This window comes from Polychytrium aggregatum (genome assembly GCF_025602895.1).
Source record: "Polychytrium aggregatum strain JEL109 chromosome Unknown BJ171scaffold_7, whole genome shotgun sequence".
NCBI lineage: Eukaryota > Fungi > Chytridiomycota > Chytridiomycetes > Polychytriales > Polychytrium > Polychytrium aggregatum.
The window spans coordinates 858,875-885,707 of record NW_026516209.1 but is presented as its reverse complement, the minus strand read 5'-3'; the positions used below and the strand labels follow the sequence as shown (position 1 = coordinate 885,707).

The window sequence follows — 26,833 nt, the reverse complement described above, 5'->3', positions numbered from 1 at the left end:
GCTCGATCGTGCTCAAAAGCATCGTCGTCCATCTGCGGCCCTCTCCCTCACCCGCCCCGCACATCCGCTCGCTCGCCCGCCATGCACATCCGACAGGCAACCCTGGCCGACGCCGAGATCCTCAGCCGCATCGCCATCTCGACATTTACCGAGACATGGGAGCGATACTACAATCCGCAGGAGTTCCAGAAGCTGCTCGTCGAGAGCTTCGATCTGCCGCTGATGCAAGCAGCCCTCGCGAGCCCGAGCACCGAGGTCTACTTTCTGCTTGAGGGCGACGAGATCCTCGGGTATGCTCTCCTGCGAAACAGCCGCGAGCCCGGCATCGATGGACCCGACCCCATCATGGAGCTGCAGCGGCTCTATCTGGCCAAGTCGGCCCACGGCGGTGGGCGAGGACAATACTTTTTGACCTGGCTTCTTGAGACGCTCAAGAGCCGGGGCATCCGCACGGTCTGGCTCGGAGTGTGGCAGGGCAATGTCCGGGCCAAGGGCCTCTATGAGAAAAACGGCTTTCGGTGAGTCCTGCATTCCCTCCCCCCGCAATTCGGATCGGGCCAGGATGATGAGCCGGACGAGCTCGATCTCAGTGCGAAGCGTTGGCTGAGTTCTATTGACTGCCCAGCAGCGAGGCGTTGATGCACACATGCGAAACAACCGTTTCGGCAACACTGTCACTGACGACTACGACGATCTATCTTAGCGATACCGGGAACACGCATCTCTTCAGCAACTACAAGCTCGGCGATTATGATGATATTGACCAGTTGTATCAGCTGGTGTTTGACGAGACAACGGCATAGGGCTAGATACACTCGGGCGCCTGTCTGGACCACAGCCAAAGGGCTGCATGGGCAACATGGAATAGAGACACATCCACGTCCTTGGCTCGTGAGCATCTCGATCGGTGGCGGCGGTTCGCATCAAGGCTTGAAGAAGAGGGTGTCAAAGAGCTTGCGGTCGCTGAATGTCGCCCCGCGGTTGAGCAGGAAGGACTTGTATGGCTTGCCAGTGTATTCCATAAGATAGTAGTCTTGGCTGCCAAGGGCCCTGGACCATCCTGAGGCTGGACTCTTTGATGCTGTCTGGCTTCGAGCTGGGATGGATCCACCCAGAACAACAGCGGTGTCGTGAAGGTCACCATCATCGAGATCAGATCGCTGCTCGGTGTCCTGGATGAGGGCGCTGCGACTCGAGCACTGCAAACGGACGGCTCACCTTCACTACAACGCTCCTTGGCCTTCAGCCTCGTGGCGGGGACGATGTACTTGTTTCGGCCAAGTAGGTTTGAGGTCTGGATCATGACCTCCTTTCCGCCTCGAAGCAGAGTGAGCTGCTTGATGCGCCTGCCGCCACATCATGTTCGGGATGGATAGGATCATGATGAGGAGCCGATGGAACATACAATCGATCCTGTGCCGATGATATCGGCCGCAGGCGAGCAGACGGCTGAGGAAAGTGAGGCAGCCAGAGACTTACTTTGAGGCGTAGACGTGAGGAACGGCCATGAAGACCACACCGACGCCGATGCAGAAGCCAGTGGCGGCCCACCGATATGTCATCGAGGCGGGCTGATACTGCTGGATCCTGGGGCCACGAGCGCAAAGTTGGGTGGCATTGAGGACATGGAAGACAGGTCGATGGTGAGGCTGTGATCGCGAGCAAATCCGATTCAGACGCAGATGGATCGGATACCGATGCCAGCAGACATGCAAATGCCGTGCCATACCCCTCCGAGTCGGACTCGGATGAAGCCAGATGGCTCCAGGCCAGCTCGGCAATGTTGAGCCACATGAACAGCTGCGAGGCGCCCAGGAAATAGGCGCCCTTGAGGAAGAGCTGGTTCTTGTGCACATAGAGCTGGACGTCCTCCCGCAGCCACTGCGATGCTGCACCATGCCCGGTTGCTGTCGAATGTGGTCGGCAGGCCGAGCCGAGCGACCGTATCCTGGCGAACACTGTGTCTGCCCATCGGCGGGGCAGCGAGGCGAAGAGGCGGGTTGGTCCGGCAGGAATCCACATGGCGGACGGCTCTGGTGGGGTCGACCTCGACGGCAGTCCAACGGCGATCCAACAGCGATCCAGCAGCGGGTGCAGTCTGGATCAGGTCGACTCATGCCAGAGCGCGAAAAAAAAGAAAACCTGGCTGGTTGTTCCGAGCCCAACGATCCTGTTTCCCACGCGGCATCCTGCGTCTCTGGCTCGCCAGAGATCCACCGGCCAAGGGTACTCGCTCGCATCCCGGGACCTCATGACCACCCGGCGAGCCCGCGCAGACAGGGTGCTGCTCATCGTCTGTCCCTATATCAACGACCCGTCCCGTCTCTCCCGCCCTCGCCCTGTCCGCCCCGTTTCCGTCTCAGCCATCGTCCTCCGCCTCGGCCAGCCTCTCCCCGACTGCCTCAAGAATCGGATCCGACTCGATCTCAGCCTCCCTCCCCAAGTCTCTCCAATATAAGCACCACCACCATGACGGGCATGATCGGCTCGCAGAAAGTCCAGGTGCAGCTGCAGGCGCTCGCCTATATGCAGAAGCCGCTGCTCAATTGGGTCGACAATACGTATGTCGCCACGACAGAGTGGGACCTCAAGCTCGTGAGCGACACGACAAAGTTCATTCCGGTCACATCCCCAGCGACCGGCGAGATTGTCAGCTATGCCCCTCTGTCCAAACGAGAGGACGTTGATCTGGCGGTGGCGAGCTGCAAGAAGGTATGGCGGCAGGCGCTATAACTGACTGCGACGGCATGATCCTTCTGCTGGCCACTCTTCGCCTAGCATTCCGGCGCTCTGGGCAGCGCTGGTTGCTCTTTGGGACTCTGAAAGCCAGCGAATGCTAACCATGATATGCGAATGCTGTCCGTATCATACAGGCTTTTGAGGCGTGGAGGTAGGCGACCAAGCGACGCTGGCTCCGTTGAAAGCAGCCCGGACATGACTGCTCTGTATCTGATCACTTGGGCGCCGATACCCAGATCCCGCACCGTCAAGGATCGTATCCAGATCATGATCCGTCTCCACCAACTCATTGTGAAGAACGCCGATCACATCGCCGACCTGATTGTGCTCGAACATGGCAAGGTAAATTTCGTGGTGGCTGCTCATTCAACTTCCGAGGACTCGACTTGCCTTGCCTTGGCTTGTCTTGCTTTGGCTTGCCTCGTCTCGCGGTATGTTGGTATCGCAGCGACATCCTTCTGACTCGATCGATTGGTTTCTCGACAAATTCCCGAACGGGGACTTGCCCTGATCGCAAAGAACCGCACCGAGGCGTTGGCCGAGATCGCCAAGGGCAACGAGACTCTTGAGTTTGCACTGTCGTTGCCCCAGCTGATGCAGGGACATATTCTCGACGTCAGCCGTGGAGGTACAGCGGGCTGTTTGAGCTGCAGACGATGAGGGGATGGACGTCCGACTGACTCCAAGCATAGGATCCACATCCTTCTGGCACTACCGATCTTGATTGCAACAACCCGTCTTTTCCAATCACTTGCTCCAGTGGCATGCCGCGACTCGCTCAATCCCCTCGGCATCGTGTGCTCGATTGTTCCATTCAGTAAGTCGTGGCAGCCTGGCTGCAGCATCACCGCCCATGTCCGTCTGCTCGGTGCAGAATGTGCGAACTCTGATCTCACGCGGCTTGCGGATGCATATGCAGACTTTCCCTTCATGGTCCCGTTCTGGACGCTCCCGATCGCTATCACGACGGGCAACTGCTTGGTTCTGAAGCCTTCCGAGAAGGTTCCGATGACCATGACGTATGTGATGACCTTGATGAAGGAGGCTGGTTTGCCGGACGGCGTCGTCAACCTGGTCCATGGCGGTCCTGAAAGTAAGTATCCGTCGCCACCGACACGACTTCGAGAGAATCTGGGCTCACGACCCGCCAGGAGAGCTTGGATACGGCGCAGTCGAGCCAGCATCTAGAGAATCCAAGCGCTGACATATGCCTTCTGCAGCCGCACGAATGCTTTGCGAGCACGCAGATGTCAATGCGGTCACATTTGTGGGCACTTCGGCCGTCGCCGAGTTGCTGATGAAGCAATGCCGGGGTCTCAACAAGCGTGTCCTTGCGCTAGGTCAGTGCGAGCGATGATGAAAAGCATGGAATGCATAAAGCAGGGGTGAGAGGATATGGGGAGGAAAGTATGCGACTTCAAACAGGGTAAACTCTGCCAAAGCGGGGCTATGGTTGCAGCTGAAGGTGCAGCTGCTGCAGCGGATGGAGTCGAATGTGCCGTTGAGAGTCAAGCTGCGGCTGTAGCTGATAAGATGTCGGCATGATTGCGGTGCTCCAGGCGGGGCCAAGAACCACCTCGTTGCCTATCCGGACTGCAACATTGACATGACAGCCCAGGACGTCGTCAGTTCGTTTACGGGTAAGGCAGTGGCGGCCGATGCCGATGTGCGGCGATGCTCAGAACGGATGACCACAGCGCCGACGGTGGTGGTGATATCGAGAGCACACATCCCACGGTGGATGTAAATTCTGTACTCATTTTCATCTCTGTAATAGGCTGCTCCGGACAGAGGTGCATGGCTGCATCGGTGCTACTCTGCATTGGCGAGCAGCCGACCCTCATCGAGAGCATTGTGGCAAAGGCCACGAGTCTGACTGCCGGACAGAGCACCGGTCAAGTCGGCCCTGTTATCGACGAGGCCTCCCTCAAGAGAATCAGCAGCTACATTTCTCAGGCCGAAGAAAATGGAGAGAAGATCCTGCTTGACGGACGCAAGTGGATGAACAAAGGAGGCAGCGGGTTCTGGATTGGCCCGACTATTATTTTGCACAACAACCGCAGCGACCCTGCCCTGCACGACGAGATTTTCGGCCCGGTCCTGAGCATCCTGGCGTGCGACTCCAAGGAACAGGCCATCGAGATTGAGAACGCCAATCCATATGGAAATGCCGGTGGGTCGAGCGCGGAAAGCAGCTGCTGGCTCGGGGAATGCCAGCGACTTGTGTGGGGGTTCAGCTCGGCCTGGACTGTGTGCTGCTAGATTTGCTGCTGCAGTGGGCTTGCTGGCAACAGAGCATGGAGCGAGTATGCAGCATTGACACTCCTGGCCTGTCATCTGGTCAGCATGCATCTACACCCGAGATGGCGGGGTTGCCGAATGGTTCACCAAGCGCTTCGGTGCTGGCATGATTGGAGTCAACATCGGCGTCCCGGTCCCTCGCGAGCCGTTCTCGTTTGGCGGCATCAACAAGTCGAGCTTTGCTGACTCGGACATTACGGGAGGTAGGGAGGAGGAGAAGGACAATGGAGACGGCGCGGCGGGAATGCCAAGGCTCGGGCTGCATCGCCGATTAGATTATTGCATATCTGCTGGCAACATCTGCGGGCTTGGAATCTGACGCACCCCTTTGCTGCGGGGGTGTGGACTCGTCCGCATTCCCTCCTCCCAGTCGACGCTCTCAACTTTTTCACCTACAAGAAGAAGGTGACGACCAAGTGGGCACCACCCGAGGAGATTTCGTGGCTGACGTAGCTGCGTCCACGATAGCCGATGCGATGGAATCTTGGTGTGGCCGGGCCAAGATTGGCGTGGACAAGTGTCGGCGACAGACCAGAGCGACATCTGGATTGTATCGCGACTGCATCTGCTGTCAGGTGCGATTGTATCGCGACAGCTGGTGGGCAGCAATACACATCTGTCGCTGCATCGCATCGGAGCCCACGCCACCAGGCAGCCCTGGACATGCGACGCCGTCATGCGAGCGGCACGAGTGCTGAGCTGCCTGCCGCACAATGGTATGTCCCAGTAGCCCGCGGAGCACGAGCCGAGGGACAAGAGGCACAAGCAAGGCTGGCAGCGACACGCCTCCTCCTGGGACATGTCGCCGAGGGTCAAGAGCGGCGCTCTTGTGCACGGCAAGGGGGGTGCAAAAGGCAAGGCGTTGGTCGCATGAGCAGAAGAAAAAAGGCGGCGGGAGCATCGCCAGGCACCCATCAAGGACAGAGAAAAGGGCCCTGGCTGCTCTGTGGCTCGGCGATGGGGAGGGCAAAGGGGCGAGGAAGGCAAGGCCCTTGTGGGGCGGCACCTGCACACGACCAGCAGCAAGGACCACGGCGCAGGCCAGAACGATGCAATAAAACAGGCAGAATCAAGATGCAGACGAGGACGGAAGATGCAAGAGAGGACAGCAAGGCGCGGGACAGGGGCAGCAAGGCCAGACGCTTTTTCCCTTGGTCGCCGTTTGTGCCGACTGCAGGCAAGGACGGGGCTGGCGCATATAAAGTCAAGTCGCAGCGGCCATCGGCTCAAGCGCCGAGTGCTGGTCATCCTCCTAGTCCGATCCCATCTCGCAGCCATGAATCTGCTCAAGTCCTCGCTCGTCCTCGCCGTGCTGGCCTCTGCCGCCCAGGCTGTCCAGGCCGCGGCCACCGCCCCCGGTCTCGTCGGCGGCTATCTGCTCATCGACGACCAAGGTGCCCAGAAGCTCAAGGCCCTCGCCGACAACGCCGCCACCCTGCCGCTGAACCGCATCTGGATCTCGTTTGTCCGCCCCGATCTGGTCTATGTTGCTGGCAGCAACACCCTCGAGACCGTGGGTCTGGGCTACCCCACCTCGGCCTCGGACTATGGCTTTGCCGAGGTTCGTGCAGCATCTCCAGTCTCCTCCCCGTCCCCTCGATGTCTCGATGTACATGTTGCCTGACTCGGCCTGCGTCTTGACCGTGCACGCTGCTTTCCAATCAGATCAAGGGCTACGTCAGCACCCTCCAGAAGGCCGGAGTCGAGGTCTTCCTCTCGATGGGCGGATGGAGCTGTAAGTCGAGTCTGTGGCACAGCGCATGCCATGTCCTGCAGAATCATGGTGCCTGGCGGCATCCGCTGTATCTCGGCTACGGCTGACATTTCAATGCTTCTCTGTCCATTGCCAAACGCACCGCCATCGTCGACGCCAACTCCAATCCCCGCCCTATCAATACCCCCTTTGGAAACCTCCAGACAGCTGCTTCCCTTGTAAGTCTCGCGACCTGGCTCGTCCATGAAGCACGGATGTCTGACTTCCCAAGAGGTCTCCCAGGCTAACTTCACGACTTGTCCTTTCAGACCCTTACCTCGCCAACTCCATCGCTCCCTATGGCGGCGACAACGCCGGCATCATCGCGCAGTACGGCGGTGGCAACATCAACAACTGCAACGAGTCCAACCTCTTCTGCTATGGTACGCATTGGTGGCCATCGATTCGCAACTTCTGCATGGTGCCCGCAATGAGTCGCTGTATTCCTGGTGTGCCAACGAATCCTCTGTCTTCCCCCTCCCCACAGCTTGCGATCCCCCCAGCAACGGCGACACCATGGCCTCGTATGCCGTCTTCCCGGAGCCTTCCAACTCGGCTCTGTGGCAGCAGGCGCAGTCGTATGTCCAGGCTGGTGCCCCCAAGAAGACTCCCCCCGTCTGGCACCCTGATATCTACGGTGGACAGAGCTTCACCGACCCCTGGTCCAAGCGCACCGTGACCGTTCCCGGCTGGAACAGCTTCTTCACCCAGAAGCGCGATCCCTATGAGGATTTGGTCCTTCTCGCCACCGATCTCGGCGTTGCCGGTGTTGACATCGACTACGAGGAGTTCTGTAAGTGTCATTTCTGTTTGAATCGTGAGCCTACCGGTGCAACAGCATCGATGCGAGGTCGTCGTCTGCATCGCATCCGCGGAGCCGGTTGGGCAGAACAAGAGCCACCTTCCCCCCCGGTTGCTCCATCGCTGGAAATCCAGATTCGCTCGGTCGCATTTGCTGACCCAAGATGCACACCACCGCTTCATGCAGGGCACGCCGATACCTTCAAGACTGGCGATGCCAAGTGCGACAAGCCTTGCCATCTGTACCAGACCGTCTACAAGTACAGCGCCATCATCAAGGACATCATCCTCAGCATCCAGAAGCACCAGCCCTCGCTCAAGGTCTCGACGGCCGCCAGTGCTGCCGGTGCCTGGAGCACCGACTGGTGGGGTGGCAACCTCAAGGGTATCTGGTACTATGCCAACCAGTACTACCCCGACATCATCAAGTTTATGTCCACTGGCGCCAATGCCGGCGGCATCAACATCATGAGCTACGATCTGTCCACCAGCGAGGCCTCGCAGGAGTGCCCCGCCCCCGGCGTCTGCTCGCTGCAGCAGCAGGTTGCTTTCTACATGGGCACCTACGACACCGCCAAGATCCCCGCCAACGTCGGCTACGAGATCGGTACCCCCGCCTACCCCACCGATCCCCAGTACATGGCCAACCTCACCACCTCCGCGGCTCCCTCCATGATCCAGGCCTTCCACCCCAAGTACTCTGGCGGTTTCTACTGGGAACTCTTCAAGACCCCAGACTCGTCTGACAACATCGATGTCACGTCCCTTTCCCAGGATCTCTGCAAGGCTCTGATTCCCGGCAGCAGCCGCTGCAGCGGCACCGTCCCCGGTGTCCCTGTCGGCCCTCCTCCGGCCACCAGCACCACCAAGGCCGTCAGCACCACCAAGGCCACCTCCAAGACCACCTCCACCACCACCACTACTACTACTACCCCTGCCAAGACCACTGGCAAGACCACCAAGACCACCGGCAAGTCCAAGACCACCAAGAAGACCAAGACCACCAAGACCAAGACCACCACCAAGGCCACCAAGAAGGGTAAGAAGACCAAGACCAACTAAACCACACCTCCTCGGCACCAACCCACAACCAGATTGATTCTGGCCTCAACGCGCCGAGCAGGACCCTGTCGATGTCGGCTGTATGGGCTGCAGCGTCGGCTCTTTGTTTCCCTCCCCCATCCCATCATACAATCCCTCACAACCCGCTTGTAATTCCACCCGCTCGCTTTTCCAAGCAGCCGTAATATAGTTCCATCGACTGGCAATACATAGAGTGTCTGCGTTGGTTCATGAGAAAGGGCATTGCTGGACGGGAGATGAGACGGGAGGACATTGGCCGAGAATGTCCCGTTCTATTGGCAGTGTTCGTCAATCAGGGGCAGTGCCGATCGACATTGCTTTCTGTCTTGGACGGCGCCGTGCTCATCCGAACCCTGTCTCGATCTCGCCTCAAAGCCGACGACCGCCTTCCCCCAGCCGCAGGCTTGACCGACACCTCTGCCCATCGGCCGAATCCTTCAGCCCAGCATGCTGCCTGCCAGTGGTCGATGTCCCCGGTTCACGTCTCAGCGACTATCGGTCCTCTCGGCCCCTTGGTCAAGACACTGGAGCCTCTATTGCCTGCCACTTCGTCGACAATTGCGCTCAGCAGCCCACAGCGGCGCTCAAGGGTCGCAACAGCAACATGCGAGCTTCTATGTCCTCCCGATGTTTCCATATCCATCCGGCAACCTGCATCTGGGCCACACCCGGGTCTACACCATCTCGGATGTCATCAGCCGGTTCAGGAAAGCACAAGGATTCGAGGTTGGTGCCGCAGAAGGTGCTCCGTCAGCATCCATCTATCGATCAGCTGTATCCAATGCGATGGCAGAGCAGCAGTAATACCAACAATACCTGCAATAGTGGCAATAGTGGCAACAGCGGTGATGGCGAGTCTCGGCCACAGCTTGTCGTCAGGTCTTTGGATGCTCCTGGCATATCCCTTTCGATCCAGGATGGATCGCTCGATCTGATGCTCTCGTGGTCATCCACAGGTCATTCATCCCATAGGCTGGGATGCCTTTGGTCTCCCTGCCGAGAATGCTGCGATCGATCACGGCATCCCTCCGCACGAGTGGACGGCCGACAACATCGACAAGATGAAGGCCCAGATGCACTTGATGGGCGTTGATTTCGATTGGACTCGGGTGAGTGTTGATATGCCCATCCCCGCTTCGGCCCGAGCCCCCTCGTTCACCCTTTGATATGCCGTTGCTCTATGGAGCAGATGAAGGGGATGGGAGGGGAGACCCTGCACTTTGGCCAGTGCCAGCCGTCTGAATCATCTGTATCTTGCCCGTGCGCCTGTGCCTGCCCAGGAAATCCGAACGTGCGATCCTGCATACTACAGATGGACCCAGAAGCTCTTCCTGGATCTGTTCCAAAGCGGCCTTGCGTACCAAAGGGAGGCCCTCGTCAACTGGGACCCGGTCGATCGAACTGTTCTGGCGAACGAGCAGGTGCAGTCGCAGATCCGGTGTCGGCCGTGGGCAGCAGTCAATGTTGGATTTGGGAATTGCTCAGCGGCCTCAACACCAGCCTCAGTATCGGCCTCGGATATGATGCCACCAGTCAGTCTCTGACAACTGGCGTCGCCGATGTGGCCGAATCCAGGTGGACGAATGCGGCCGAGCAGAGCGCTCCGGTGCCTTGGTCGAGAAGCGGCATCTCAAACAGTGGTTTTTCAAGATCACAGAGTTTTGCGAGGTATGCATGCCATCCTGCTGTCTCAGGTTGCATCGCCGGATCGGCTGCCGTCCCTATAATCGCTTTGACCGATGGCTGCTGTTTCCAGGAGCTTCACCGCGGCCTCGCCAAGGTCGATTGGCCTGCCAACGTGATAAACAACCAGTACAGGTGGATCGGACGAAGAATGGGCATCGAGACTCCCGTTGATATTCTGACCCGGGTGAGAGCCGGCATGCTGGACAGCGACGCCGACGCCGACGCATTTGCTGCGATGTGTGGTCCAAATGGCGAACCCCGAGTGACGAAGTCCGTCGCGGCAGCAATCTATGGTCTGTTGGCTAATCTGTGCATATCCGCTCATGGGATGGATGTCTCCCTGCAAACGAAACATGGACATCGGTCTCGGGATTCCTCCCCCCTCCTTTCAGGACGGCACAAGCACTGGGTTTACAGCGCGAGTGTTTGCCGAGGATGTCCAGCAGCTCCAAGCAGTGTCCGAGATCTGGATCTCGGCCGAGCATTCTATCTTGGAGTCGAGGTAAGCTTCTTGGCTGGCAAATGACTTTGTCGGGTGGGAGCTTGCGCATCGCGGCCTCAAAGCACAGTGGCAGGGGTGCCGTCGCTCGTAAGCCAGAGTAGATGACCTTGCCTTGCTATGGATGCAGCTGGATTTCACCAGAGCTTTCAGCTCAAATCAAAGAGCGCATACAGCACCCAGCCGGTCGCGACCCGAGAGAGCCGGGGCTGCGGGAAGCCCTTGAACTGCCGCTGCTCGCACGGCCGAGAGGTGCTGGTGGGTGTGTCCCTGTCAAACTGGCACCGCCGACTCTGTCCGGGAACCTGAGCGACGACGAAGGACTGCCTCACGCATCCGGATCCGGGACCGCTTCGTGGACAGGGCTCCCGGTCAAGCCGTCTGTCAAGGTAGGGAGCTCACTGCGAATCGTGAACGGCTCGCTGTGATGAACCACAGTGAAGCCTCAAGCAAGCCGCCTCGCTGGGCGAGGTCCACGGATCGACATGGAGCACAATCGGGCACCTTGGTCATATACTTTCTCTATCGGCAGTATCGTCTCCGCGACTGGCTCGTCTCTCGGCAGCGCTACTGGGGCACACCGATTCCCATTATCCACTGCACACACTGCGGGGCAAGTATCCAGGTTGAATGTTTGGTGTACTTCTGCTCCCTGTCTCGCTTCCACTGGCTCTGCGGGGTCAGTTGTCGCACAGTGTCATGACATACTTAGCTGACAGCAACTGTGGATGTGCATGCTAATGCTGATGGCGATGGAACCCAACAGCCAGTTCCCGTTCCTGATGATCAGCTTCCGGTCATCCTCCCGACGGATCATGCCCTCGACAGGGAAGGCGGATCGCCTCTCGCACGGCACGAGGACTGGAAGTCGTGTCGGTGTCCAAAGTGAGCCAACTGCCTGCATTGAAACCAGATCAACTCGAGTCTCTGGGAACAGCTTGTGGGAACAGCTTGTGGGCAGAGACCATCCACAATTCGCCTCTATGCCAGCCCAGAAGGCACAGTCGCCTCATTGGCTTTCTTCCAACCACAGGTGCAATCGAGAGGCAACCCGAGAGACCGACACCATGGACACCTTTGTCGACTCGTCATGGTACTGGCTGCGCTTCTGCGACCCCAACAATCACCATGAGTGAGTATCTGCCGCTTGCGACCCCGTGCGTCGCCTGTCCCACCGTCCAAGAGTTTGATCTAACATTCGCTTTGACGGAACGGTGTGTGAACCAGAATGTCCGCACGGCACAAGAGTGCCAGCTTGCCCGTGAACTTGTATGTCGGCGGCGTGGAGCACTCAATCATGCATTTGCTGTATGCGCGGTTTGTTGGAAAGTTTCTGCATCGACAAGGAGTCTGGGCCGGATCGAGCACGGACGGGGAGCCGTTCCAGAAGCTGCTTGCACAGGTATGTTTGAGGCAAAGCCCGGCCTTGTACTGGAGTCTACTACTGGCTATTGTCTGGATCCAAGAGGACAATTGATCTCAGGCCAGATCATGCAGAGCACCGATGTGCTTGATGGCTCATCGGCTTGGCCGGCCGGTTTCATGCACAGGGAATGGTCCAAGGACGAACGTGGAAGTGCTCCCAATCTGGGCGGTATCTCAGACCCGATGATGTCGTCATCGACGGTACGCAGCAGCTTCAATCGATCGGGCGTGAATGTAGATAGATAGACACGGCATCCAGGTATCTCGTGGCCGATACAGCATGAATGGCCCATGTCCTACGGCCAGGATACTGAGTCACTTGCCCATCGCTGACAGGCAGCGAAATGAGGACTCGCGACGGACACCGAGCTGTAGAGTCGTGGGAAAAAATGAGCAAGTCCAAGTCCAACGGAGTCGACCCGGCCGTGAGTTTCCGCTTTGGATACCAGATTGGATACCAGAGGCTCGCATGTCGCACCAGTCAAGGCGGATCCAAGAATCCGCAATCTAACACCCCTAGGCGCTGTTACAACGGCGTGTCCTCCAGGAGATTATCAAACGGCACGGGGCGGATGCATTGAGGCTGTACATTCTCTTCAAAGCACCTCCACAAGACGATCTTCGTTGGGACGAGCGCGCCATCGTAGGCATGGAGCGGTGGATGGTCAAAATGAAGCAACTCTGCGATGCGGCTGCCGCACTCAAGCTCCAGGGTCAACAGCATACCAGACAGATTCGTGATACCACCGTGACTGAGTCGGAGTCGGAACCGACGCTGGTGGATGCAACGATCCGGTCGGTGACGACCCAGCTCCAGGACACGTATCATTTGAACGTCGCCATCAGCGATCTCATGAAGCTTACGAATTGGCTCACGGACCAGCAAGCGCAGCTGCAGGCCGCAGACAGCCCGAGTGTACAAGCAGAGGTGTTTGTCTCTGGTGTGGAGGATCTGATTCGGATGATCACGGTCTTTGCGCCCACACTGGGAAGCGAATGCCGACGACAGCTCGACATCGATGCAACATGGCCTCGATGCACCAGCACACAAGCAGCCAAAGTCCGGGTATCGGTGAATGTAAGCATATGCACTGATTCCTGCAGTTTGCGTGGCGGATGTGGGGCACGAGGCCACCGGGCTGACTGAGTTGATTGGAGTACTGGGTCGACTGGATGTGATGCCACTCGACTGGATGTGATGCCACTCGACTGGATGTGATGCCACTCGACTGGATGTGATGCCACTCGACTGGATGTGATACCACTCGGCCAGATGTGGTGTCGCTTGGCTGATCAGCGCCCGCTCTGTTTGGCACATGAATCCGCTTCGACGAACAACTGAATATCCACTGGGGTTTCCTTGTGGGATGCAGCTGCTAGGCAAGCCACTGGGAGCGATCACTCTTCCCCACGACGAGGCCGAGAACACTGATCTGGTCATCCAGAGGGCGATCGACGAGGCCAAAGGCAGGATCCATGGATTCGACCCAGATGCCTACCGTGTCGTACTGGGCAAGGATGGCCGGGTCGTCAGCTTCGCGAAGCGCAAGCAGTAGATGACGGTGGCTGCGATGCAACACGGCCGGCGCAGAACGAAGCGGACAAGTGCTCGTTCGTGCCCTCTTCACCCCGGCCACTGCATGCGATTGACTTGGAGAGCACCGTGCCGAAATACAGCGTTTCCAAAATGAAACGGGACACCCCCCCCGTTTTGAGCCATACTGTGTATTTTTCTGAAACTTGAATACACACCCACCCACTCATCGCATTCATGGCCAAACACAGCAACCTCGATTTCCGCATCGCAGCGTTGCGATGCTACTCGCTGCTCCGCAGCTTGCGCAAGGTCACCACCATCTTCAGTGTGTCCAAGAGCACCATTCACCGCTGGCACTCCAAGACCCCAGCTGGCGGAAGGTGTGCAATCTGATCGATGATCTGATTCGACTGCCAAGGCGCCATCATTCCTTGTCAGTGGCTTTGTTGGCGTGGATGGTCGATGCATGTGGCCATCGTTTCGTCGTGTGGATTGCTTGGCGCATCAAGGAGGATTGCTCACCCGATGACCCTCTGCCAGTCCGCCAGACGAGCCCAGGTATAAAAGCCACACCTCCTCCGATATCCTTTCTTCCCTCATCTCGCCTTGATCTGAACATCGCGCCATTCTACGATAAAAAAAGTCTTTGCCCTGACCAGTACCACTTGCAGGCATCCAGCACCCTCCGCGCTCATGCCTCCGAAGCGCAAGGGCGGCCCCTCTCGGCCACCCAGGCCCAAACGCACCACAACCAGGGCCACACCACCCACTCCTCCTCCTGTGCCCGCACCCACACCCACCGAGCTTCCTGTCGAGTCGATGGATGTCGACACCACCGACCCCGGTCCTGTCTGTGCTTCATGCCAGCTCCCAGGTCACTCTCGGGCTTCGAGCAAGGCTTGTCCCAACTACTGGCCCCTCAAGAGCTCGGTCGTTCCTCTCATGGAAGATGGCAGGACATCCGTCCCCCAATACAGCTGCTTCAAGCAGACCATGGATGGACTCTTCTGGAAGAACGAGTACGGCGAGTGGCTCAATCCCGCTCTCCGCGACAAGATCCAAGCCACCGTCGAGGCCATGACCCAGATCCAGTTCGAGGCATCCAGGCTGCTCAACCTGCACATCCTCCGGTGCATCGAGCAGGATCTTCCCGTCCCCGTCATTTCCAAGACCACCCCTGCTTTCATCCGTCAATGCTTCACGATTGTCGAGGCCGATGCGCTCTCCCCGACCAGGGACAATGAGAAATACAACAAGCATCTGGTCGCTTCCTTTCGCGACTACCAGATCACTCGGCACGCAGACCTGCCTCCGGCCCCTCGTCTGCCTGATGGTGCTCACAGTCAGCTTCTCACACTCGCTGTCAATGCCTATGCCACCAACTGCACCACCCACCTCGACCTGGCCTACTGGCGACTCCTTCGCCGCTTCTGCGCTGCCGTCTTCCCAGCCAACAAGCATAAGCACGAAGCCATCGAGGCCTGTCTCGAGCTCTTCGAGAAACCAGGGCAGACTCCACCCAAGGCCGATCTCGAGTTCCTCTATCCAGACTTTGGCCACGTCCTGGACGAGTTTCGGTACAGCAACGACCAGGACCGCTTCCGGGCCCTCCATCGCCTCTCACACCATGTGAGAATCCTCGCCCGAGACAAGATGGTCGACAATGTCCACAAGTGGATCGACTGTGACATGCCCGCCCTCCGAGTCACCGAGCTGCAGCGCCGGGCCAAGCTGGACGAGCTCACTACCCAAGGCATTCCCTCCGACGACAAGAGGTTCACCACGGCCAAGTCTGAGCTCGGCACCACCAAGTCCAAGATCAACAAGCTGGCATCCAGACTCAACTGGGCACTCAAGCAGCTCGCCGTCGACACTCCTCCGGCCGTGTGCACGATGGTTCCTCTATGCACTGCCACGGCCAAGTATGTCAAGATTGACACGGTCACTCTCTGGGAACTCCTTGACACCGAACATCGTCTTGGCCTCACCTGGGACATGCTCAAGGAAGAAGGTGATGACGGTGTCAACAACCAGGATCGTCTCTGGCGCAGCTGCTTCAAGCTGCGTAGTTCCCTCTTCCGTGACCGGGATATCAATCACAAGCTGTTCAACTACGAGATCAGCACCGATGGCATTGGATGCACCATCGGCCTCGTCAAGTTTCTGCCTCGAACCGATCACACCGAGACCATCGAGCCTCCTCCGACTGCCGAACAGCGTATCCAGGCCCACATCGGTGACCCAAACCCCAACCGCACCACTTGGATTGGCATCGATCCTGGAGTCGGCTCCATCTTCACGGCGGTCATCCAAGCACCGGGCCACCAAGACGAGGTGGTCTCGTTCTCCAATGGCCACTACCAGCACATGTGTGGCCATATGTCCAATACTGAGTGGCACAACACCATGAAGTATCGACTCAGCATCGAGACCTGGATGTCGACCACCCCCTCGCCCAAGGTGTCATCCTCGGAGGCTTTCAAGGTCCATCTCACCCATGTCCTGCGACCGGAGCTGCGAGTGCAGCTCGACTTCCACCTTGGCAAGAAGGCCCGTCACCATCGATTCACGGGCCACAAGAGGCGCCAAGTGGCCGTCGACAGGATGTGCAAGGCCGTCCTGAAGCACGCCCCGATACGGACCGATGTGGTGATCGCCTTTGGCAATGCGTCATGGCGACAAGGCAAGGGCTATGCATCCAGCCCTCGGAGGCAGCGGTTTGCTCAGTACTTTGAGCAATTCGAGCACCACCGACGCCGTCCCAATCACCATCATGGAAGCGTCAAGGTGGCCTCGACGAACGAGTTCAACACCTCGCAAGTGTGCTCCAAGTGCCTGGAGCCAGTTCGGTTGGAAGGACTCGATGCGCCCAGTGTTGCGAATTCCCACTTTGTCAGGAGCTGCAAGAATCCCAGCTGCCGGACAGTGTGGAATCGCGACGTCAATGCGGCGCGCAACATGATCGCAGTGTGCAGGTCGATTGTGGAGACCAGAGAGCGACCGGCGGTCTTCACTCGGAGGCTGCCAAAGTGATCTGTTTTATTTCTTGTGGCATAGCTAGACGCATGTCATCCCACACTACGCTGACATATGGGTCATGGGCAAGTGTCCCATTTGCTATGTGTATAGTGTACATGGACCAGTCGTGTCGAGCGAGCGGATTGCATATCTGGTGCCATGCGTGCAACCAGTGCCAGAGCCCGAACGGGACGCTAAGGCAAAAGTCTGTCTAATAACCGGACCCATCTGATGAAAAAAAAACTGGTGCCATGCGTGGCCGTGCATGCGGCGGTGCGTGCGGCGGTGCCGGCTGTGCGCAGGGCAACAAACAGACCCGGCAAACAAAGCGACGACTGACCGACCGAAACGAGCTCGACAAATCCACCCACGAACGACTCAACGCATCCGCTCTTCCTCGCCATCGTTGGCTGTCCCATCGCCATCTTGGCACCCATCTCGGCACCCATCTCGGCACCCATCGCCATCGCCATCGCCATCGCCGTCGCCATCGCATCTCCGTCCCGGACATCCCTGCTCCACCAAGACGGGACCACCAGCCCAGCCGCACCGCCCACCCCTTATTTTCGACCAAAGACCCCCGCTCCTGGACATCTGACCAACCACCCATCCCTCCGATCCCTCCTTTCTGCTCTCAACACCCTCCCCCGTTCCTGCCGCCGGCGAGCAGCCCAGACAGCCCGTCTCCCGCAGCGTTCCATAGACGCTGTCTCCAAAACAGATCCATCTCCCCCAGCCAGCCGCAGGTCTCGTCCTGCCATTCCTCCTCATACACCGCTGCCGGGCCACCTTGTCCTCATCGACACCATCTCCAGCGACACCGCGAGCTACACCGCAGCTTGATCCACCAGTAGCTTCAGCCCACTCGACCTCCTCGACCTCCTCGACCTCCTCGACCACTGCAGCCAGCCGCGTATCCAGCTAGCCTCTTGGACGGACAAAACAGCCAACTTTGAATCCGACATCAACAAGTTCAATCCCTCTCCCCAATTCACCGGGTCGCTGCTCCGTTGATCATGCTCAAGTCACTCGCTCAATTCCGCCTCGTTCAAACCCGCCTTGCCGTCCTGCTGCTGCTCTCCGTGCTGGTCGAGCACTCGTTCGCCGTCCTGACCTTCACGACAAACTGCAGCCCGGTCCAGTGCAACTCATCGGTGCCGCCGACGTCAATGTCCTCGGGTGCAATCTCCATCATCCCGATGCAGATCAACTGGACCGACAGCAACACCATCGTCGTCAGCTATGTCGAGACCGAAACCAACGTTGCCCTTCAGCTCAAGCCCGGTCGGGTGCAGTTCTCGTACATGGTCAAGAAGCCCGTGAGCCTGGCACAGTTCACGGCAGGAGGCCACACCGTCAACACCGTCATCGTCACGCCCCTCGATTCATCCAACGGCACTGGCCTGGTCGCCAGCTATGCAGCTGCTCCGCTCACCTGGCCCGCCGGCTCGTCCTCGGTCTCGTTTACGCTCGAGCCCAGCGTCCAGATCGACGCTAGCTCTGCCGCCCCGACTGCGGCAACGACCGACGGCACCACCACAGGCAATTCGAGCAAAGCCTGGGCTCCCCAGCCAACCGAAACCTACCTGATCTACACCTATTTCAACGCCACACAGCTCAAGGTTGCGGATGGCACGCAGAATGGCATCCAGGCTTGGTCTGGCCCTGTCTATCTGCTCGCAGCCTCCGCTGCGGCGCCGGCGGTGCAGCCCACTGCCCAGGTCAACAACACCATCGTCGTCAGTCCATTCAAGAACGGGGCCGGCTCGTCTCGCGGCGGATTCCTGGGCGACCACGGGCTGGTTCTCGGGTCTCTGGGTCTTGTCGCCGGTCTCTATGTATTCTGGATGTAATTGATATTTGTCAGGAGAGAAGGGGCGGGGAGACAGCGGCGGCCAGGCGAGCATTTTATTGGGATCCTGCAGGCATTTGGTTTGTATGTCGCTTGCTCCATGTCCAACGATGGCATTGATAGCCAAGCAAGTCTCGAGCTCATGATCAAGTCCACCACCACCGCCGCCGTCACTGTCGCCAATCCATCCAGCACCGGTCCGCCCTCTGCCCTGTGCCAATGCCTCTGTTGGTATTGGCAATGCCCCCCCCCGCCATCGCCCACCGTTTCCTCACTCTATTTCAATCGCTTTCCGCTCCGCTTGATCGCCTCTATCGCTTTCTCAAATCTTTACTTGCGTTTGTTTCCCTCGCTCTCCCCCACTTTTTGGATTATCGGATTGAATCCATCGTCGTGAGACATCCGCAGACTTGCCTGGCGTCTGTCATGCCCCTGAACCGTCCCCTGGTCTGAATCTGGGAGATTGAGGGCAGGAATATCGCGAGATCCAGCCATCCGCGGCAGCGAGTCTGCTCCGTGTCATCTCTACTGCTTGGCACTATTATTGCGATGGCGGCGAGATGGGGCGAGCTCGGATTACTTTGTATTCAAAAAGAAAAGAGAGAAAATGTCTCCATCGCTTTCCTTCTCCAGCAGCATGGTGAGACGGAGGCAAGAGGAAGCAGTGGGCGGGGAGAAGGCGTGGCGCCAAGCCACCATGGCGAGAACGAGAACTTGGCAGGCAAAGACAAGGTGAAAGCTGGTACTGATATTGGACTACAAGGAATAGACGATAGCAAGCAAATGAACAAAACGGCAAGCACAAGCGATATCCAAAAAGGTGCATGCTGAGGGGTGTGTGTGAGCAGTCCGACTCGAGATGCCTCGCAAGCGAGACGGGAATGCAGACCGGATAGCGGTTAGCAGCCGGGCGGCGAGAAGAGGACGACCAAAAAAAAAGATGGGTGGTGGGGGGAATAGAGACATTAACCAGAATGGTCTTGGGTGGTGAGGGAGGGAGGGGATTAAAGATGCAGTACGTGCAGCAGCAAAACGGCGTGCAGTGGGCGATGCGATGTGGACAAGAGGTATGGTGGAGGGAGGCTCAAACAGCACTGCAGTGCGAAATGGAGACGGAGCTGGGTGCGGTGGGTGCCGCTCGAGGGCAAAAAAATGGCACCAGCCTGATCGCTGGACAGAGTGGTTGTGGACCAAGAGGAGCCCTGCAGTGGCGGCTTACTGGCTCTGGTCGAGCTTGAGCCAGGGATGGTCCAGGACCTGCTCGATCGTGAGCCGGTTCTCGATCTTGGTCTGCAGCATTCCCTCGATCAGGCTCTGGCAGAGCTCCGAGACGGAGCAATCGACAAAGCGGGACTTGTCGTAGCGGCCGTTGATGATGCTGAACTGCAGCCGCGGCAAATAGTCGTCGTTGAAGGGGAGGGTTCCCGTCACGGTTGCAAAGAGCACGCAGCCGAGCGACCAGATATCGCTCGCGGCGGCGCTGACGTGGCATCCGGTGCCGGTGACAGGCGAGGTGGCGCCCTCCTGCAGCTCCTCGGGGGCACAGTAGTGGATCGAGCCAGCAATGCCGGCAACGTCGCCATTGTCGGCCGAAAAGTCGGACATGGCCGAGAAGGAGCACGCCGGGCTGATGGCAAAGCGCTCGGAAAGGCCAAAGTCGCAGAGCTTGACGGTGTTGCTGACATCGTCCACAAGGATGTTCTCGAGCTTGATGTCGCGGTGGGCGATGCGGTGGTCCAGATGAAGATAGCGCACGGCTTCGGCCACCTGGCGGACGATGCTGATGGCTTTGAACTCGGCCAGGGCGCCGTGTGTCTGGATCATTTGGAAGAGGTTGCCGCTGTCACAAAACTCGGAGACAACAAAGATGGCGTCGGCCGTCTCGATGAACTCAATCATGCGGTTGATGTTGGGGTGGATCAGGTCCTTCCAGAGGTCAACTTCGTGCAAAACCGAGCGCTCGAGGGATTCTTGCGAAATGTCTGGATGTGACTTTTTCTGGATAGCCTTCAGGGCAGCACGGGCGGGGTGAGTTGGGTGGCTCAGGCTCTGCAGCTCGACCTCAAACACTTCCGAGAAGGATCCCTGGCCAACCTTGCGCACCAGCATCCAGTCGCCGACTTGATCGCCTTCTTGGTACGGGAGATGTTGTGCTGTTGAGCCAAAGGCAGGGGGGGTCGCACAAATTAGCGTGTGGAGCCAAACGACAAGACAAACGACGAGACAAACGACAAGACAAACGACAAGACAAACGACAAGACAAACGATAATGCGGAATGCGCACGCCTTCTCAACCGATCACCCCTGCCAAGCCGTGCGATAGCGAAGCAAAAAAGCGATCTACCAATGGCCGCGGGCGTGATTCGGGAAGGGGGAGGGAGGGCAGAGTGGGCGAGCCGGAGGCTTCGGCTGTACGTGGGCGGGGCAAACAGAGAAAGCGCTACCGGGTGTAACTGTACGCACCTGTCGGCGAGGCGTCCGCAAAGGCGGCCAAGAACGAGACCGCGGGCGAGGGATCCAGCGAGCTGTACGAAAATGCATTGATCTGAGGAGTCATTACGTCGTTGGGTGTCCCGGCGCTCACCGAGGTGGAGGACTGACGCCGCTTGACAACGACGTTGGAGGACCGCCGCTGCTCAAGGGCGCTGCGAGAGGAGAGGGACGACGGGTTGGCCTCGTCGCTGCCGCGGCCCTGGGAGGCGGACTCGGAGACAAGAGTCGAGGAGGTATTGAGCTCAGGAGACGAGCTGGTGGGGGAGAGCACCAGGTTGCCGAGCGGCTTGACGAGCGGGCCAGTGCAAGAGGTCCGGGCCGTGTACGATTGCTGGTCCTTGGCCCGCTGCAGGGTTATCGGGGCCCGCAGCGGGGTTGGCGGCTCGGGGGTGCGTCGGATGACGCTGGCGCCCGAGGGAGTGTTCGACTGCTGTTGCTGAAGGCCAAAGGCCAGGGCCGAGACGACGGCCGGAGAGGCGCATCCGCCATTGGAGGAGTTGACCTTGGTGAACATGGGGGAGCGCTCCATGACGGCAGGAGGTGCCGAGGCGGGCATTGAAGTCGACATGGGTGTGGGGGGTGGCGATTGTGGTTGAGACAGTGCGCCTGCGATGGTGACTGAGATTGCGGCTGTGATTGTTTGTCTGCGATTGCGCAGATTGCGAGCAGATTCAAGCACGCCCGGAGGGAGAGAGACTGATGGTCGGCCGGAGATGAGTCGAGATGCGGTCGGGTCTAGTCGGCGAGACCGAATGCAGTTGCAGTGTGTGTGGGAGTTGAAGATCGGGAGATGCTGTCCAGTCAAAGATGCTCGGCGATATCTAGCAACAGCCAGCGATTTCTGATGATCTCCAGAGACACAAAATGGATGCTTGGGGCGTTCTTAGACCGCCTGGGATGATTTAGAGCACAAACGAGGGAAAGACACTTGGCTCGCACTCGGGGTTTCGGACGAAGAGGGTCCGGATCCAAGAGACCGGCAAAATCGGAGGTGGTGGGGATTGAAGGGGTTGTGGGGGAAGGGCTGGGAAGGAGTGGCAATTGGAGGAGGGCAAACGGCAGTTTCGTTTATTGCTCTCGGAAAGCGTGCTACACTCAGGGACCTAGCGGGGGTATTTACACGGAGCTGGAGTGCCGGTGGGAGAAGATCGGCAACGGGGGAATGTGAGTGAGAAGTAGGCCGAGGGGAGGGGCCGCAGGTCAGGAAAGGACCAGAACGCAAGACGGAACGACGATCGGGCCCCGTGCAAATATTGCACTGGGAGGGTGGGAGGGGCGGGGACGGCGAAGACGGATGTTTGCTATTGCGACAAGCAGGGCGCAAGCGGCGAATGCAGCCAAGGACACAGGCCAAAGACGTAGGCCAAGGACGCAAGGCAGCAGAAGAAGGTCAGCGAAGAACGGCGAAGGACGGCGAAGGACGGCCAAGATATACCGCGGCGGGCCAGAAGGAAGATACCCAAGGCAAGGGCGGCGGCAAAGACACCAGAGGGCGGCGTGTTGTCTGTGTTTGTTGTGTCGGCGGAGGCGGGTGTTTGTGTGTGCCGTTGTGCTGTGTGGTGCTGTGCTGTGTGGTGCTGTTTGTGTATCAGAGCAGCCAGCTGTGGCGGGGCTGCTGCGGCAGTGGACTCAGCCACTCCCGCAGAGCTGCAAACACAGTCCACAGTGCGGATACACAGGCGACTGAAGCGCACCTCGACACTGCACAGCTGTCCCACGAACCGCTTGCTCGCACACGGGCGATAACGGCGCACCAGCACCAACGGAATGGCAAGCCGAAACCTCCGCTGATAACGACACGGCGAGACCCGAACCGCTCGCCGTCCCAGCATCTAGCCGCGGCGAGAGCACGGCGAGAGCGTCTCGGCGAGAGCTGCGTCGCACAGACATTACCTATCGGCTTTCGGCCCAGCCCGTATCTCTGGCCATTCACTGGCAAGGGAGACCAATCGGCGCTCGGCGCCCGCGCACGAACCGGGGCCCGCGGTGGGGGTGGGAACACGGGGTGGCTGGCCAGATGTGGCCAGCCGTCTGGAGTGACTCATGCGGTCAGGGGACCAGATCACGGGATGAGCACACGTGCCGGACACATGCTCAAACCCTAACCCTGGCTCTGCCCTGGATACAACCCTAATTCAACTCCGACTGCTGCGCCTTTCTTCTTGGCCCACAACCATCACTATCAATTTTTTCCGTCCCCCTCGAGGCTGCTCATCTCGGTCACCTGAAAGTCACGTCGAATGTGGAGCAGCAAAAGTTGGAATCCGGCCATGGTCGGTTGACGGCATTTGGTATCACCTTGAGCCGATTGATGGTGAGGGTGGGCAATTGGTGTGGAGGAATGACCAATTGTATCATTGTTGGAAGCTCCACTCCGATTGCGGACAAGAACCACCACCGTCTGAATCTCTCTGGTTGGAAACCTAGTCAAGCGTGGCTGTGTGTCAGCGAGATGGCATGATCGTTTGGCTATCAGGCAAGACTCACCTTGACAAGATGTCTTCCCACGACTGATTGAGCGAGCGATGCGTTTCTGGATCCGAATCAAGGACGCCACTGCACAGTATCACTGCCAGCCCAAAATGCGCTGGTTTTGAGGAGAATTTTTCTTCCCCAAGGGCAGAACCAGCCATCGCTGCTATTTTCTCGCCAGATGGCTCCCAAGCGAAAGACACCCCCCGATCCCGACCCGGGATCACCCAGTGACTCTCCTGTGGCCAAGAAGTTCACCATCAAATCGTGTCGTGCCTGTGGCCTGACCAACCATGTCAAACCCTTCACCAAGAAGTGTACAGCCAGAGTCGACAGCAGCCCTGCCTCGGTCGCTGAAATGGTCAGCCAAGCACCCAAGGTCCCTGTATGTGCCACGTGCGGGGAAGAGGGTCATACCAGAAGCAACACCCCAAAGTGCCGTTTCTATAACACTCTGGAGCTCTACCTTGCCTGACTGTGGCCCCAACGAGTATGCCAAGGCCGAGTACTCGATCGTCAAGTGCACCCTCGATGCCATCATCAAGAACGATGCCTTGCACGACAAGATCGAGGAGACTGTCCGGGCCATGACCCAAGTCCAGTACGAAGCATCTCGTCTCCTGGAGCTGCATCTCAGGCGGTGCTTGGACGAGGGCATCACTCTCCCCACTGTGTCGTCGAGTGATTCCTCGTTTGTTCGAAAGTGTTTCAACATGGTGCAGACAGGAACAGTGGGTGTCAGGACGAACACCCCAGAAGATGACAGGCACCTCCTCGACACCTATGAGATGTACCGAAGTACATGGAGTGAGACGTGTATCCTGCCTCCAGTGTCCCTCCCAAAGGGTACTGGTTCACAGGTCCTTGGTTTGGCTGTCAAGGCCTATGCCGTCAACTGTGAGACCCATATTCTCGATCGGTATTGGTCCCTTCTACGCCGATACTGCAATCTGGTCCTGGTTGCTCCGAAGGATGTCAAACGTCACACACACGTCGACAACTGTGTCAAGTTGATGGAGAATCCCCTCTCCAAGACACTCCTCGTTGATCTGAGAAAATCCTTCGCCCACCATGCCGACCAGCTGTATAAGTTTCGGTACGAAAGCCACCAGGACCTGTATCGAGTTGTATCGAAACTGGCCAGTGAGGTCTCTCGCCTGACCCACCTGAAGGAGGCCCTCTTCATGGTGGTCTTTCAGAAGATGATCATTCCCAGGCTCGTGAGGGTGACCGATGTTCTGAAAGGAGAGCGTGGGCGACTGAACGAGGAGATGAGCCAACCCATCCACCACATCGGGGCTGACAGACTCAAAGATCTCCAGACCCAGCACGAGGAGGTGGACAAGCAGATCACCATCAACACGAAGCGAATCAAGCGCCTCACCGACCGACTTGCCCAGACCAAGAAGCGACACAATGCCCCTCGAGCACAGTGCACCTTGGTTCCCCTCTGTGATGCCAGAGCAAAGTATGTCAAGCTCGACACCAAAGCATTGTGGGAGATCCTTGGATACCAGACTGGCACTGGACTCAAGTGGGACGACCTGAAGACCAAGGTCAATGGCACCACAAAGCAAGAGACCTTCTGGCAGACCAACTTCAAGCTGGATCCGAGACTCTTTGGTGCCAGGGAGGAAGGCAAGCAGCTCTTTGGCTGCGAGATCAGCACCGATGGGGTCGGGTGCTCGATCACCACACTCAAGTACAAGATCCTGAAGATGAAAGATCCTAATGTCAAACCAGAAACCGTGGACAAGACACCCGAGCTCACCCCCGAGAAGAAGATCCAGGCCAGAGTCGGTCCCATTGACGACTCTCGGACCACATGGATCGGGATCGACCCTGGTGTGGGATCGATCTTCACCGCTGTCATTCGAGCACCCGGACAACCATCCATCCAGGAGCAAGACGGTGTCAAGGTGACCAAGGCACAGCGCGCCAACGAGAAGATCGTGTCGTTCTCCAACAAGGAGTACCAGCATCGAACTGGCACCACCCAAGCGACCAGGTGGATCCAGAGCACCCACAAGGCCCTTGGTCTGCAGAAATGGATGAGCACTACACCAAGCCCCAAGATCCCTGGGATGTATCCCTTCCTGCTATATATTCGCCATGTGTTCGATGGAGACATGCTGGCCAAGCAGCTGTACTTCAGCCTGACCCGGCGACGGCGGTTCAAACGGCTTGATCTCCACAGCAAGCGACAGCGCACCGTCCACGAGATGTGCAAGCAAGTCATTGACCAGGCACCAAAGGAGACCGAGGTGGTGATTGCCTTTGGGAATGCATCCTGGAAGCAAGGGAAGGGATATGCATCCAGTCCCAGGAGACTCAGGTTCGCCAAGTACTTTGAGCAGTTCCACCACCACCAGAGACGACCACCAGACCGATCCGTCTCCAAGATCCATGTGTGCTCGGTGAACGAGTTCAACACATCCCAGGTGTGCTCACCTTGTCGGGAAGCCAAGCGACTTGAGTCACCCGAGTATCTTGATGTCGAGAAGCCACATTATGTACGGAGCTGTGCAAGCTGCACCACACTCACACATCGAGACATCAATGCCTCACGGAACATGATCTCGGTATGCCAGTCGACCATCGCCACAGGAGATCGACCGGGTGTATTCAAGACTGTGCTCCCGAAACCAACGAAACAAAGCGATTGCCGACGAAGGCAGGAGTGCAATGCCATGGCCTACCCGCTGGGCCTACAAGTCAGTCTGAAGCCAGAAAGGGGATCTGTCCCGTTTCTTTCTGGATAGACTGTAAGCATCTTGTTCCTTGTGCATTTCGACAGTGGATGCCGGGTCGCCCATATTCTGGGCAGTCCACTTCGGGGTTGCCATCCCTCTTGGGATGGTCGATGGGAGGTGTTTGACTCCCTTGTGCAAAGTGTGTGTGTGTGACGGCGAGAGGCTTCTCGCCTTCCCTCGGGGGTCTCTCGCCAGAGATTGCTCTTCTCGCCAACCGAGGTGGCTCCGAGAGCGCGTTTTTTCGTTCTCGCTCATTTTATTAACAAGAACTTTTTTCATAGTGCATCACTCCACCTACATCCATCACCGCAGTCATGGGCAAGTCCGCAAAGTTCTTCAAGCGACCCACCAAGGCATGTCGACGTTCCTCTCCGTGCCGTCCGAGCTGCATTTCCATGTCCAACCCGTCCCTCGCTAACCC

At 58.2% G+C, this 26,833-nt stretch overlaps 10 protein-coding genes across 10 annotated transcripts; 6 read left to right on the top strand and 4 right to left on the bottom strand.

Annotated features, from left to right (window-relative positions):
• Positions 1–81: 81 nt before the first annotated feature.
• On the top strand, positions 82–803 carry BJ171DRAFT_578781 (acyl-CoA N-acyltransferase; the record flags this gene model as incomplete). Its single annotated transcript, XM_053113915.1, has 2 exons — positions 82–518; positions 704–803. The coding sequence occupies 2 exons, from the start codon at positions 82–84 to the stop codon at positions 801–803; spliced, it is 537 nt and encodes a 178-aa protein (XP_052969755.1).
• Positions 804–863: 60 nt separating this feature from the next.
• Positions 864–2,120, bottom strand: BJ171DRAFT_279257 (transmembrane protein 223-domain-containing protein). Its single transcript, XM_053106901.1, has 4 exons — positions 1,730–2,120; positions 1,480–1,587; positions 1,219–1,346; positions 864–1,096 (listed from the first exon to the last, which is right to left on the bottom strand). The coding sequence occupies exons 1-4, from the start codon at positions 2,020–2,022 to the stop codon at positions 924–926; spliced, it is 702 nt and encodes a 233-aa protein (XP_052969754.1). The 5' UTR covers positions 2,023–2,120; the 3' UTR covers positions 864–923.
• A 406-nt stretch (positions 2,121–2,526) lies between these two features.
• BJ171DRAFT_420612 (Aldehyde/histidinol dehydrogenase) lies at positions 2,527–5,493 on the top strand (the record flags this gene model as incomplete). The annotated part of the gene is made up of 11 exons (XM_053107438.1): positions 2,527–2,712; positions 2,874–2,890; positions 2,976–3,081; positions 3,259–3,367; positions 3,500–3,556; positions 3,659–3,832; positions 3,960–4,079; positions 4,299–4,379; positions 4,517–4,912; positions 5,085–5,243; positions 5,411–5,493. The coding sequence occupies 11 exons, from the start codon at positions 2,527–2,529 to the stop codon at positions 5,491–5,493; spliced, it is 1,488 nt and encodes a 495-aa protein (XP_052969753.1).
• A 641-nt stretch (positions 5,494–6,134) lies between these two features.
• BJ171DRAFT_596667 (uncharacterized protein) lies at positions 6,135–8,860 on the top strand. Its single transcript, XM_053114694.1, has 6 exons — positions 6,135–6,601; positions 6,706–6,775; positions 6,958–6,972; positions 7,063–7,176; positions 7,281–7,586; positions 7,782–8,860. Exons 1-6 carry the CDS (start codon positions 6,317–6,319, stop codon positions 8,654–8,656), a joined length of 1,665 nt encoding a protein of 554 aa, XP_052969752.1. The 5' UTR covers positions 6,135–6,316; the 3' UTR covers positions 8,657–8,860.
• Positions 8,861–8,908: 48 nt separating this feature from the next.
• On the top strand, positions 8,909–14,054 carry BJ171DRAFT_493392 (leucine-tRNA ligase precursor, mitochondrial). The gene is made up of 15 exons (XM_053109913.1): positions 8,909–9,403; positions 9,634–9,786; positions 9,958–10,098; positions 10,253–10,345; positions 10,434–10,547; positions 10,756–10,865; positions 10,993–11,251; positions 11,395–11,475; positions 11,629–11,747; positions 11,896–11,994; positions 12,090–12,264; positions 12,413–12,488; positions 12,624–12,712; positions 12,835–13,365; positions 13,661–14,054. Exons 1-15 carry the CDS (start codon positions 9,125–9,127, stop codon positions 13,841–13,843), a joined length of 2,502 nt encoding a protein of 833 aa, XP_052969751.1. The 5' UTR covers positions 8,909–9,124; the 3' UTR covers positions 13,844–14,054.
• Positions 14,055–17,771: 3,717 nt separating this feature from the next.
• Positions 17,772–18,988, top strand: BJ171DRAFT_279159 (uncharacterized protein). The gene has a single exon (XM_053106899.1). It carries the CDS (start codon positions 17,859–17,861, stop codon positions 18,693–18,695), a length of 837 nt encoding a protein of 278 aa, XP_052969750.1. The 5' UTR covers positions 17,772–17,858; the 3' UTR covers positions 18,696–18,988.
• BJ171DRAFT_279153 (uncharacterized protein) lies at positions 18,805–19,191 on the top strand. The gene has a single exon (XM_053106898.1). The coding sequence runs from the start codon at positions 18,914–18,916 to the stop codon at positions 19,145–19,147; it is 234 nt and encodes a 77-aa protein (XP_052969749.1). The 5' UTR covers positions 18,805–18,913; the 3' UTR covers positions 19,148–19,191.
• A 523-nt stretch (positions 19,192–19,714) lies between these two features.
• BJ171DRAFT_279174 (kinase-like domain-containing protein) lies at positions 19,715–21,100 on the bottom strand. The gene is made up of 2 exons (XM_053106900.1): positions 21,039–21,100; positions 19,715–20,847 (listed from the first exon to the last, which is right to left on the bottom strand). The coding sequence occupies exon 2, from the start codon at positions 20,801–20,803 to the stop codon at positions 19,910–19,912; it is 894 nt and encodes a 297-aa protein (XP_052969748.1). The 5' UTR covers positions 20,804–20,847; positions 21,039–21,100; the 3' UTR covers positions 19,715–19,909.
• A 3,535-nt stretch (positions 21,101–24,635) lies between these two features.
• BJ171DRAFT_493353 (uncharacterized protein) lies at positions 24,636–25,784 on the bottom strand. Its single transcript, XM_053109912.1, has one exon. The coding sequence runs from the start codon at positions 25,530–25,532 to the stop codon at positions 24,855–24,857; it is 678 nt and encodes a 225-aa protein (XP_052969747.1). The 5' UTR covers positions 25,533–25,784; the 3' UTR covers positions 24,636–24,854.
• BJ171DRAFT_493352 (uncharacterized protein) lies at positions 25,509–25,784 on the bottom strand (the record flags this gene model as incomplete). Its single annotated transcript, XM_053109911.1, has 1 exon — positions 25,509–25,784. A coding segment is annotated over one exon (219 nt), but the record flags the coding sequence as incomplete, so codon positions are not given.
• Positions 25,785–26,833: the final 1,049 nt, after the last annotated feature.

Excerpts from the sequence above, each read along its gene's own strand:
- BJ171DRAFT_493353 (XM_053109912.1), bottom strand. The coding sequence starts at position 25,532 with ATGACAGCGGTGAAGATCGATCCCACACCAGGGTCGATCCCGATCCAT.
- BJ171DRAFT_596667 (XM_053114694.1), top strand. The coding sequence starts at position 6,317 with ATGAATCTGCTCAAGTCCTCGCTCGTCCTCGCCGTGCTGGCCTCTGCC. Across the intron at positions 6,602-6,705 it reads CGGACTATGGCTTTGCCGAG|ATCAAGGGCTACGTCAGCAC; the intron begins GTTCGTGCAGCA and ends CTTTCCAATCAG. Across the intron at positions 7,177-7,280 it reads GTCCAACCTCTTCTGCTATG|CTTGCGATCCCCCCAGCAAC; the intron begins GTACGCATTGGT and ends CCCTCCCCACAG.
- BJ171DRAFT_279257 (XM_053106901.1), bottom strand. The coding sequence starts at position 2,022 with ATGTGGATTCCTGCCGGACCAACCCGCCTCTTCGCCTCGCTGCCCCGC. Across the intron at positions 1,347-1,479 it reads CCTCACGTCTACGCCTCAAA|GCGCATCAAGCAGCTCACTC; the intron begins GTAAGTCTCTGG and ends ATGTGGCGGCAG. Across the intron at positions 1,097-1,218 it reads CAAGGAGCGTTGTAGTGAAG|CTCGAAGCCAGACAGCATCA; the intron begins GTGAGCCGTCCG and ends GATCCATCCCAG.
- BJ171DRAFT_279174 (XM_053106900.1), bottom strand. The coding sequence starts at position 20,803 with ATGCTGGTGCGCAAGGTTGGCCAGGGATCCTTCTCGGAAGTGTTTGAG.
- BJ171DRAFT_493392 (XM_053109913.1), top strand. The coding sequence starts at position 9,125 with ATGCTGCCTGCCAGTGGTCGATGTCCCCGGTTCACGTCTCAGCGACTA. Across the intron at positions 9,787-9,957 it reads TTGATTTCGATTGGACTCGG|GAAATCCGAACGTGCGATCC; the intron begins GTGAGTGTTGAT and ends GTGCCTGCCCAG. Across the intron at positions 11,252-11,394 it reads CGGTCAAGCCGTCTGTCAAG|TATCGTCTCCGCGACTGGCT; the intron begins GTAGGGAGCTCA and ends CTCTATCGGCAG.
- BJ171DRAFT_279159 (XM_053106899.1), top strand. The coding sequence starts at position 17,859 with ATGCTCAAGTCACTCGCTCAATTCCGCCTCGTTCAAACCCGCCTTGCC.
- BJ171DRAFT_279153 (XM_053106898.1), top strand. The coding sequence starts at position 18,914 with ATGCCTCTGTTGGTATTGGCAATGCCCCCCCCCGCCATCGCCCACCGT.